Below are 12,534 nucleotides of genomic sequence, written 5' to 3'. Positions count from 1 at the left end.
TGTATAAAGAAGAGTTGTAGATGGGCTAAACTCCCTGCTTTGCCATGTGGATGTCTGAGGCCAACCGCCTTTAAGGACAATCCAGCCCCCAGCGCACAATTCAGACCTTAATGTTCAGCCCCCTACTATCCCTGTCACCAAGGTCCCAGAAAACCCTCCCAGACCCAGGGCCCTTCCTGGAGTGTGCAAACTACAAGGGAAGGTGGGCCTTTCTAGAAAACCTGCGGGCTGTCAGCTCAGCTGGCTGGCCCACGATGCTAATGAGGCCACCGCCAGGTGGTGGTTCCTCACAAAGGCCAATCAGGTGGACAGAGGAGAAAAGCCCCAGCTTTGAAGATGCTGGAGCCAAACATCAGACAGCAGAGGCTCCGCAAAGCCTAACACCCAGCTGGGGCTGCCCCTCTCCACCTTCTTACAGACTCAGAATGGACAGCCTAGGGAGGTCCCAGTGAGGTCCGTGACCTTGTCTCTGATCACAAATTCACAAAGTGGCCAAGCCCATGTTAGAAAGAGGCCTGTCCTGCTCCAGAGCTCATGCTATCTCCATCGCAGCCTTAAAGGCAACCTGAAGAGGAAAAGCAGCTACCATGCTCAACTGCAACCCTCACCTAGGGATCTCATAGTTCCCTAAGGCGATCCAAGCAATCGAATCTTCCACGTACCTTTCTTTCTTTCTTTCTTTTTCGAGACAGAGTCTCACTGTGTTGCCCAGGCTGGAGTGCAGTGGTGCGATCTCAGCTCACTGCAAGCTCCGCCTCCCGGGTTCACACCATTCTCCTGCCACAGCCTCCCAAGTAGCTGGGACTACAGGCGCCCGCCACCGCACCCGTCTAAGTTTTTTTGTATTTTTAGTAGAGACGGGGTTCACCGTGGTCTCGATCTCCTGACCTCGTGATCCGCCCGCCTCGGCCTCCCAAAGTGCTGGGATTACAGGCATGAGCCACAGCACCGGCCCATGTGCCTTTCAATCCACCAATCTACTGAAGTCCTCAAGGGCTCTGGCTTTTACCCAGAGGGAGCCCAAAGTCCCACAGCCTCTGTGACCTGGCCACAGCTAGTCCTCCATGCTCTCTGGCCCCTCCCTCCATTCTCCCAATGGCTCAGGCCCACCCAGACACACTGGGCCCTTAGCTGCCTCTCAACCAAGTCAGACATGCTTCCCGCTGGGTCTGACATGCAGGCCCCCCACCAGGGTGCCTGGTTCACTCGCTCACTTCCAGCCTTTTACAGAAAGGCCCGGGGACAGCGGACTCTCCAATAAAACAGCCCCATCCTCGGGGCCCAACACCCGACTCTGCCACCAGCTCTCCTCTCCCTCTGCATGTCCAGCAAAGTCAAGGCCATGAGCTCACGCTGCCTGTCACTCTAAAGCGGTGACTCTAAAAAGAGAGAAAAGAAAAGAGAGAAGTGCTGGCATAACTGACGCTTCAAGAGCAGAGACCAGGTGGAGGGAGGGTGCCTCAGGGGAACAATGAGGGTGACTCACTGGAGTCTCAGGCTTGCCACTTCTAGGAAACCCACTACTTTAGCGCTTCTATTCTGGTGGCTTGGCACTCTATTTGCAGGCCAGGGTGGGGCGCAGGGAGTGTTGGGGGAGTTTTTTAAGTACTAAACAGCTGTTTTAAAATGTATAACTGATTCCGGAGTACAGATAACCATGCAGATAGCAACAAGTTAATTTTGCACACACTCAAAATCCAATGGTGGGTCCGCTCTGAAGGAGCTCTCTCCTCCCAGCACACAGCAGGCATGAAGAAGGTGGCAGCCCTGACAGCAAGACCCTCCTGACCTTCCCTCTAGGCCATAGCCCACAGGCAACTCAACTGCAAAGGCCAGTTTTTGCTGTCACACATTCCTGAAAACAGAGCTCGGGCCAGTACTTCCACCATCCCCCTCACTTCCTACACCTCTCCCAGTGAAGGACGACACTCCTAGGATCTGCTTCCTCCTCCTGGACAACTTGCCCTCCAGATGTACTGAATAATGGTTGCCCCCAGGGGATTGAAAAGCACACAAAAGGAAAAAGAAAACTCCTACCAAAGGTCTGCAGCTGGCTGAAGGGCCAGGTTCACAGAGCGCCTGGGATTTTCCCCACCCTGGAGGATTCACAGGAAAGTGCCCCTCTGCCCTGGCTAACACGGAGACAAAAATAGGCTTATGACGCATTGCTTTGGGCAGCTCGAAAACCTAAACGACCGTACTTTTTTTTTTTAAGTTGCACAGCAAGGTGGAATGTATGAAGCACTTTCACATCCAAGCCACTGGCCTGGACACTTCTGTTCCCACCTACAACAGCACCCATTCCTCCACCCTCCAGGGAGGCCTGGAGAGGCCTAAGTGAGGACAGGACCCCCCTGACCATGTGCAGAAGTTAGCTGAGACTTCCTGATCCTACCACAGGGAAACAGGGAGGACGGCTCTTCTTGCCCTGGAACCATGACAGCCCCCTTTCTCCCAGCCTAGCCTGGGACCAAGCCACCACACGCAGGAGGGTGACCCCCGGCCCCCACCCAAACTCCACACCTCGAATTATCAAGCTCCTCATTATCTGAGTGAGGAAGGACTCCTCAAGGCTGCAAACCTCAGAACTGCAGAATTTGGGATGCAAAATGGACCCGGAAATCACGGAGTCCAGTGGCTTTGAAACTTTTTTAAACAGTGGAAACCTTTCTTTCTCATGAGGAAGCTTACGTGGAGTGCCAGTCATGAAACAGATGAAGAAGAAATGCTCTCTGGTTGAGGCAGAAACCCCAAGACACTAATGGAGAGCTCTGGGAGGCCGAGAAACAGGTTACAAAAATAAATCCCTGATGTAAGGCAGCATCTGTAACTTACAGATAAAGCAACTGCTACCACTACAGCACCAATGAACACCGAGGACGTGCCAGGCATTCAAATGTCTTCCAATTCCCACACCTAGCCTACAACACGGTTAGCATCCCACGCCTAGCCTACAACACGGTTAGCATCCCACGCCTAGCCTACAACACGGTTAGCATCCCACGCCTAGCCTACAACACGGTTAGCATCCCACGCCTAGCCTACAACACGGTTAGCATCCCACGCCTAGCCTACAACACGGTTAGCATCCCACGCCTAGCCTACAACACGGTTAGCATCCCACGCCTAGCCTACAACACGGTTAGCATCCCACGCCTAGCCTACAACACGGTTAGCATCCCACGCCTAGCCTACAACACGGTTAGCATCCCACGCCTAGCCTACAACACGGTTAGCATCCCACGCCTAGCCTACAACACGGTTAGCATCCCACGCCTAGCCTACAACACGGTTAGCATCCCACGCCTAGCCTACAACATGGTTAGCATCCCACGCCTAGCCTACAAACATGGTTAGCATCCTGACTGGACACACTCGGAAAGGAAGACCTCAGAGGTTCTGTGACTTGCCCAAGGCCTGTGAGGGGAGGAGTCTGGATTCAAGCCCAGGAAAGTGACTTCCAAAACTAACTCCCTAATGAGAGGTTTTCAAATAGGAAAGAGAGAAAGAAAACTAAGTCCCACCCCTCTTGAGGAGGAAAATGAGGTCCAGAGAAAAGAAGTGATTGGACACAGCCAACTCAACAATCCAGATCCCCCGTCTCAGGCCACACGCTGCCAGCAGCAATCAACAGGGGTTTAGCAGCTGTGTCTTGGCAGGAACAGCGCTTGGGGGTGACATTGGGAGGGTGGAAAGGACCTAAAGCGCCAAGAACAGCCACAGAGGCACATCCTGCCCATCCCCTAGTCTCCCTGAAAACAATTTACAGCCAAATTCCAACAACTGCTCCCAGCCCTACCCCACGCAGCTGCACAAGGAGGCAGCCAAGGTCGGGTGGAGACCCACTGCAGAGAGCACAGTCAGGAGTCACCTGTCACTGCAAGAGCACCAGCACCATGCAATCATGGTGACAAACTCAAACCAAAGAAACTGGGCCCAAGGAAAAATAATTAATAGAGCAATCAGAGCAGAACTTTAAGAGAGATCTTCAGAGGGTTGACAGAAGCTACAGCGTCCACGCAGAAAGAACAGGCAGCTGTGACTACACATCAGCTGAGATTCTGCAACAAAAGACAACAGGGAAGCAGAAGAGCATCTGAACCACAGGAGAACTGGTAAGCTGGGCGACAGCAGCAAACGACATCCAGCTACGTGCCTGTCCGCAGCGGCAGCCAGATATAAATAATAAAAGCAACAGACAAACCGAGGAAGAGTTAGGGCAAAGAAAAGCTGAACAGCACCATGAGTAACTTTGACCCAAACAGAGAACTTTTTTTCCAAACACATAATACCCTCCCAACTTGACTAGGTGTTAGGCCACAAAGGAAATGTCAGTAAGTTCCACCACATTTACCCGCACAATGGAAAAAATAACTTTAAAACCCCCAAAGTCCATGGACCTGAAAAAAATAAAAATCTAAAAATTTAGTGGGTCCAGGAAGTTGAAACAGATAGAACTTTTGAATCCAAAAAGGAAATACACAAAATTGAAATATGGAGAAAAAAAAAGTATCAGAATCTATGAGTGGTATGGTACTCCGAAGAAAGAAACATGAAGCTTTAAATATATTTCTTAATTATGCAAAATGATTTAAAATAAAAGAGCTAAGCATTCAATTCAAACGAGAAACAGAAAAATGATGTAGAAGTTACTGAGTGGATAAATTAATAAAATTGCAAATAAATGGTGAAAAGATGAAAAACAAAACACTAGTTCTTTTGGAAAGACTTTAAAAAGGTAAATAAGTCTTTAGTAAATATAATTAAGAAAAAAGTACACAAGTAAACATCAGGAATTTTAAAAATTTACCTAGAGCTATAGAGTATCAAAAATATGAGAGTAGCATGCTACTTATTAAATATGAATACACAATTAAAATGACAATTTTCTAGGAAAATAGAGATTACCAAAATTGGCCCAAAAAAAAGCAGAAAATCTGAATAGAAAAATAAACTAGATAAAACTGAAAATAAAACTAGAAAAAACCATAATCAAAAGTCCTCCCCGATGATATTCCACCTAAGAGCACCAGGCCCAGATAGTTTTACTGGTGAATTCTACCAAACTTTAAGAAACAGAAAATGTCCATCTTATATACAAACTGTTTCACCACATACAAAAATACTAAAAGCTAACTTGCTCCTTCCACAAAGCAAACATATTATTAATAACAAAATCCATCAAGAACAGCAGAGCAAAAAAACTGTAGCCCAATCTCACTTAAAAACAGAGCTGTAAGCATACTTCATAAAGTATTAGTAAACAGAACTAGATATATTCATGGAAATAAACTTTTACCCTTTTTGTGGTGTTATTTATGTATGTGTGTGTGCGTGTATATTATATATAACTATATATATTATATATTATATATAATACATATATAATATACACTATAATACATATATAATAAATATGCTTATATAATATATACATAATACATATATTTTATATATATATATATAAAAATATATATAATATATGTATGGGTTTTTTTTTCCCATCTGGTTCCTGGCTGCTAACTTCCACAGTCCTAGTGTTGGTCTTTTGTTATAATGTTGGGTGTGTCAGGCCTCAGGAAACAATCTCTCCACCTGCCCCTCCTTCCACCTGCCCCAAGGTAGGACTCTCATCTTCCCTACTTTTGGACTGTGGGTCTTAAGATCCTCCCCAGTGAGGGTCCCACCCTATACCCGGGAGAAGAAATGCTGACCTCCTGAAGCTTCCATAAAAACTGGGTTGGGGGAGCTTCCAAATAGTTGAATGCACGGCAATTCCTGGAGGGTAGTGAGCCAGGGAGGTCACAGAGGCTCCGCACCCCTTCCCCAATACCTCACCCTAAACATCTCTTCATCCGTATCCCTTGTAATATCCTCATAAACTGCTAATCATCAGTGTTTTCCTGAGTTCTGTAAGTCACACTAGCAAATTAATCAGACCCAAAGAGGCACTGTGGGAACCCCAAATTGAAGCCAGTTGGTCAGAAGTTCCAGAGGCCCACACTTGTGACTGGTGTGGGGTGGGGAGCGGTCTCGGGAACTGAGCCCCAAACCTGTGGCATCTGACACTATCTCCAGGTAGACAGGGTCAGGAATTGAATTGGCCAGGGGTCACTGCTTGGTGCCTGGGGAAAAACGACCACACATTTGATTACGGAGGTCTTCTGTGTTGATGACTGTTCATGGAATGAGAGCAAAGGAAAAATATGGTTTGAGTTTTCTTCAAACATCATATATAAAAATTAAACCACAAAAATTGATCCTAGAGTTAAGGAATCAAAGTTAAAACCAAAAAACTTCTAGAGGCAGACACAGGAGAAAATCTTTGAGACCTTGGGGTAGGCCAGTGGTTCTCAATTGGATGTGATTTTGCCCCCTCCCCTCCAGGGCCTTTGATATGTCTGGAGACATTTTTATTTGCTACCACTGGGGGAGGGGGAGTGGTAGAGTATAGTCTTGGCATCTAGTGAGTAGAGGCCAGGAATGCTGGCTGACATCCTACAACGCCCAGGATAGCCCTCCAAACAAAAAATTACCCAGGTCAAATGTCACTAGTTTTAAGGTTGATTTCTCAAGCTACCAAAAGCACAAACCATAAAAAGTTATAGTCCATCAAATTTTTTTTAAATCTGTTCTTCAAAGGATATCACTGAGAAAATTTAAAGGCAAGGCAAAGACTGAAAGAAAATACTCATACCTTACACATATCTAAGAAAGAACTTGTACCCAGAAGACATGAGGAGCTCCTAAAGCTCAATAAGGAGAAGAACCCAAAAACAATTTTTAAGGGGTAAAAGGGACAAAATATGATTTTTAAAGGACACTACAAAAAATACCCAAACAGTCAGTAAGCACATGATAATGGTGAACATCATCCAGGATTCCAATAAATACAAGAAAAGATGTTCCTTTCTTGCTCAACATCATGAGTCAGCAGAGAGATGAAAGCTGAAACCACACTGAGATACCATTACAACTCCACTTGAATGGCTAAACCTAAGACTGGCAGGTGTTGACAAGGATATAGAACTGGAACTCTCATACATCACTGGTGGAAATGCAAAATTGTAATTCGGCATTACAGTTTGGTGGGTCCCATGAAGTCAAACAGCTGCTACGCCCACCTCCTGATACACCATTCATGACCAGTTACAGCATTAGCAAGAGCTCTCTGTGGCTAGGACAATCCAAAGAAGAAAAGGAGGAAGAAAAAGAACAGCACCTGCAAAGTGATAAGCTACTCTCTGCCACTAGGCTCAGTTCTAGAGCCTGCTCAATTCTTTCCCCAATACAATAGTTTATATACCAAGATCAAAATAGGGAAGGGAGCATCTCAATTATTTCTCTCAGCCCCATCTTTTAAAAATCCCTCTCTCTATGAAATGCTGACAAAAGACGTGAGGCCCAACTCAGGCATTCATTTCCTGGGAATCTGTCAGGATGCTGTTCTGAGAATTAATCCATGAGATCTAATGTAACCATAATTAACAACCTTAGGCTTCCACATACACTTACTGTTGAAAAGAAATGCACACACACAAATGGATGTGATCCAGGTTTAACATGTGGCCCAAATTAGGCATATAAGCACTGTTCCTTTGGAAAAATTACAGGGAAAAAAAAATCTCCTTAGAGACAGTAACTAAACCAACCTCAGCTCCCAGCTGGCTTCATTATTCTCTTGTCCTCAATATAATAAAAACTTTCTAGCATTTATACCTAAACAATTTGGGGAAAACTTGTCCTGTATAAATTTTGAAGCTCTTAACTACCTTAAATCTAACCATCCCAAAGCATTATTTTATCATTAATGCACACTGTTAAGACCTCACCCATTAAGCATCTTGTTAACACCTAACTAAAGGGTGGAAACTTCATATTACATATATAATATGACATTTTACAAAGTTTAAAGCATATGGTAATAAGTAAAGCCACTGACAAGCTGAGATCACTTTAGACACTGCTGCTGGTTTTGCATGGCCTGGCCTCTGCTCCTCTCCTCCTGAATGCCCTCTCTTCTTGCTCTACTATTCCCGCCCTCCACTGACCTTCAACACTCTTTCCTGCCCCAGGTCTTCTCTACAGGCCAGTCCCACAGCCTATCACACTAGCCTCAGAAACAAGTTTTCTACTAACTTTGTACTAGCAATATCACCTCTCAAGAAATACCTGCATAAGAATCATTAACTTCTAACTCAGCACAGGGATCACCTGGCAAGTAATCCACTTGACACTTGAAAAATGCTTTGCTGAGTCTCTCCAAAAAAACATGCACTTATTTAAAGCGCTGCTTCAAGCCAGATACACTTTGGGAAATGTGCCTTTGTCGTGCCTGCTGTTCAATGCACAACCCAGAGGGCAGGCCCCTCCACATGCATGGACACAGTTAAAGCTGCTGCTGAAATGGTGCTGTCTCCTTCATCCCTCCCAATAACTAACTGCACCAGGAACCGCACCCCATCCCAGGAGTGCTCAGAGCCAAAGGTCACCTTGAAGCTTTGCCCCCACAAGGTGCCTCGCAGGCACCCCTGAAGCAGGCCCTCATGTCCCTCTTGTCGGTCTAAGCGACTGCAGATTAAAAATATTCTCTCTAGGTTCTAGAGAGCTGGGCTTGGGAGGAGCGGTTGTTTTCCTGGAAATTCAACTCCATCTTTTAGAGACAATGAGAATTTACGGCTAGAATTCTGTTAAAGCCATATGGTGTCTGGGCGCTCCAAAACCTTTGCAAGGATAATGACTTTCTGGGGGCCATACAATGAACAAGAATACTATCAATTCTTGTTGTAACACATTCCACGTATGAAATGACCAATTTACAAACATTTGGAATGTGATCCTTCTGTACATTTGGGACTGCCTCCATGTGAACAAGCAGCAAAAACAAACGGGGACATTTGTAGGACTCGACTTTTCATGCTCACAGTGGAGACCTGGCCGAGTTATTTACATTTCAGCAAACTGATGCCCAGGAACAAAATTAAAATGGAGATTAACACATTACACCTTGATGACACTTGGTAAAATTTTTTGTATCAAATTAAAAAAAAATCGACTTACATTCCTATTCCTCAACTACATGCTACATTTACGGAAATTTTAGCCAGTTTTATCTCATAAAATTACAGATGACTGATATCTCCCCCACCCCAAGAAAAGTTTTCAAAAAGTATTTAAGGAGAGGTATCAGTTTAAAACAGGAACATAAACCCAGCATGGTGGCTCATGCCTGTAATCCCAACACTTTGGGAGGCTGACGCAGGAAGATTACTTGAGGATAGGAGCTTGAGGCCAGCCTGGGCAACATAGCAAGACGTCATCTCTATTAAAAATTTTTAAAAATATATAATAAGCCAAGTGGGGTGGCACACACCTGTAATCCCAGCTACACAGAAGGGTGAGGTGGAAGGACTGCCTGAGCCCAGGAGTTCACGACTGTAGTGAGCTATGACTGCACCACTGCACTTCTGCCTGGGCAACGCGGTGAGACCCTGCCTCAAAAAATTATAAAACAGGAACAGACAGGAAGTTCACTTTGCACATGTTGGGTTTAAAGTAGAGATTGCAAGTGGCTCTGGAGAAGTCTGCATGTGCAACTACAGGGAAGTAACAGGGAAAGAGGTGGGTGAAAATCCATCTCTGAAATGATTGGCAGATTTGTCATCCTAAGAAAATCTGGCAGAAAAATTAAACACAACTTTGAAGATATTCTAAGACTACAAAGGGCAGATCTTATTATATTCACAATGCATATCAACCTCAGAAACCTCTTCGGCATTTGCTAAGTATGCCCACATGTGACAGTGGCCAGAAAAACGTAAAGATACAAAGGCCATTCCTACCAGACCAAGAGGCCGTCTTCCACCTGGAGATGAGGTTCGTGAACACAGGTTCAAGACACTGCCATGACTAACCTAATGCAAAAGTAAGGGTCCCATCAATCAGCCAAAGTATCAGTCTGCCCTTGAAGCCACCTTAACCTTAACTGTGAAGAAACAAACTTCAATTTGTTAACAAGACCAAGACTTCAACCTCACTAGGCCAGCTGGGTTAATTTCGTATTGTATTTATTTATTTATTTTTGAGACAGGGCCTTGCTCTGTCGCCCAGACTAGAGTGCAACTCGACTCGATCACAACTCACTGCAACCTCGACCTCCGGGGCTAACGCTATCCTACCACCTCAGCCTCCCTTAACTGGGAGGACAGGAGTGTGCCACCGCGCCCGGCTCTAATTTTCATATTTTTTGTAGAGACGGGGTTTCGCCATGTTGCTGAAGCTGGCCTCCAACTCCTGGACTCAAGTGACCCGCCCACCTCGGCCTTCCAAAGTGCTGGATTCCAGGCATGAGCCACCGCGCCCAGGCGAGTTAATTTCTTACTTTTGGTCACAGAAGCCATTATTCCAAAATGCCTTCCTCTAAATGTTGTTCTCAGCCTGACCTCGTTTAAGCTGCCACCATTTCTCTGTATCATACTAGTTACTGGAGTAACTGTATCTTAGGGTAGCTAACTGGTCTTTCAACTAGTGTCACAAACTCTCCCTCCATCCACCCTTCCCCTTCCAAAAAAGGGAGTATAAAAAATATGGGCCTTTCCAAAGATTTTCTATTGTGAGATCAGCCTCACCCTCCTTAGACTAATTTCTGCATGTTCTGAACACAGGGGTGCTAATAAAACTATCTCTGATGCATGGGAAAAATAAGAACCCCCCCATAAACCCTACCACAAACTCCAAGTTCAGCCCAAAGTAGGCTCAACTTTGTTTCACTCTGAAAAGTAACTTGTAAAAGTAACAGTAACAGGGAGAAACTGTTGTCTGTTCAAAACTTTTCATCCTGCTTCCTTTTTACCAAAGTTTAAAAAAATAAGCAAAAGCTGAATTTTCCATCATCCTAAACAGTCCAGAAAAGGATGGTCAGGAAATTCCTGAAATTCGAAGTTCCCCAGGCCCTGGACTGCTAGCAGTTGCGGGAGGTGAACAGCCCTCGATGGGACTGATGGGTTATACAATCATGGTTCCCAGAGCAAGATCCACTAGAATAATCCGCCCCGGAGACAATGACATCATGTGAGCAACCAGGCAGGAAGTTGGGCTCAGAGAAGTGAAGGGTCAAGTCTTGAAAGCTCACACTGGACGACACCCCCTGCCCCCAATCTAAAGAAGACAAAAGTCACCGCCTGCTAAAAAAAAAAAAAAAAAAAAAAAATTCTTTAAAGAGAAAATGAGCCCACGGGGGGAAATCAATCAGCAAATGAAACCACAAACACTCAACTCCAGGACCATTCCTGCGGGCTCCAACGCCCCGGTGAGCCTCTCCACACCGAGGGGCCTCACCGGTGCCCCGCTGGCGAAACTCTGATGCAAACGCGCAGCGGGAACAAAGCAAACTGGAGTTCCTGCCTCCAACTTTCCCGGACGCCCGGCCGCGCGAGGGCAGGCGCCGACCCCAAGGGCCGGGGCGACCGCTCCGCACAAAGCCACCCCCGACTCAGCGACAGCCACAAGTGGCCGGACGCGGGGCTCCAGGACCGCCACGACCGCGTGTGCCCCCGCGCCCCCCGCCTGCGCAGGGGACCCGGCGGGACTCCCGGACACCACGCAGGCAACTTTCCCTCGGGAACGGGGCGGACCCCGGCGCGGACCGGAGGCGACTTGGAGACCCCAGGAGCTCCTCGAGCGCTCCCCGCCCCCCACGCCGGCCGCTCACCCCGGGCACCGCGAGCGGAGCCTGCGTCCGGGCGGGCCACCCACCTGCACAGCTCGGGGAACGGGGCGGCCTGGGCCTGCGTGGACCCCGGGGCAGCGACGAGCAGCAGCAGCTGCAGCAGGAGCAGAGAGCGCTGCGGGCGGCGGGCGGGCACGGGCCCCAGGTGGGGGCTCCGGCCGGCGGCGGCCCCCATCGCGCCGGGCCCGGACTGCGCGGCGGGCGCGAGGCTAGCGGCGCGCGACTGCTGGGGGCCGCGCCCGGGACGGGGTCGCGCCGCCAGGGCAAAGGCGGAGGTGGAGACGGAGCGGGAGCCCGAGGTGAGCGCGGCTCGACTGGGCTCGGCGACAGCGACAGCAGCAGCGGCGGCCCCGGAACCGCGTCACGTGACAGCCGCCCGGCACCGCCCCCCCACCCCCGCCCCCCGCTCACGTGACTCCCTTGTTCAGGTGACCCCCGCCCGCCCCGGCTCCTCCCAGGCCCGGGTCACGTGAGCGCAGCGCGCGGGACAGGAAGCGGCGCGGGCGGGGCGCAGGCTCCAGGTGCCTCCCGGGGCCTGAGCCTCTGGGCGGGCTGGGCGCGGCGGGGGTGCCTAGCCGGGCCTCAGTTTCCCCTCCCACCGCGGCCTGCTGGATCGTGGCGGGTGCTTCCCAGGTTAGAGCCACTGTTCCCAACCTCGATCGACGAGTACGGGAAAATAGGGAACTTGGATCAAAGTGCCAGGGAGGTAAATGCCTTCGCACAGCCTAGTGGCAGCGGATCCGGAGGGGGTGGGAACACACTTTAACTGCCCGTGGAGTCAAATCATGGGGGTTTACAACTTTGGC

At 48.2% G+C, this 12,534-nt stretch overlaps 1 protein-coding gene across 1 annotated transcript in view; it reads right to left on the bottom strand.

The window, feature by feature from the left end:
- IGF2R (insulin like growth factor 2 receptor) overlaps window positions 1-12,089 on the bottom strand; it is a 139,217-nt gene extending 127,128 nt beyond the window's left edge. Inside the window, exon 1 of the mRNA XM_019029518.4 lies at window positions 11,755-12,089. Within this exon, the coding sequence (XP_018885063.2) occupies window positions 11,755-11,903 (149 nt within the window). The 5' untranslated portion in view covers window positions 11,904-12,089. The remainder of the gene's footprint in view (window positions 1-11,754) is intronic.
- Window positions 12,090-12,534: the final 445 nt, after the last annotated feature.

Source organism: Gorilla gorilla, chromosome 5 (assembly GCF_029281585.2).
Source record: "Gorilla gorilla gorilla isolate KB3781 chromosome 5, NHGRI_mGorGor1-v2.1_pri, whole genome shotgun sequence".
NCBI classification, from domain to species: Eukaryota; Metazoa; Chordata; class Mammalia; order Primates; family Hominidae; genus Gorilla; species Gorilla gorilla.
Note: the sequence above shows the minus strand (reverse complement) of the source record. Positions and strands in the feature narration are given on the sequence as shown.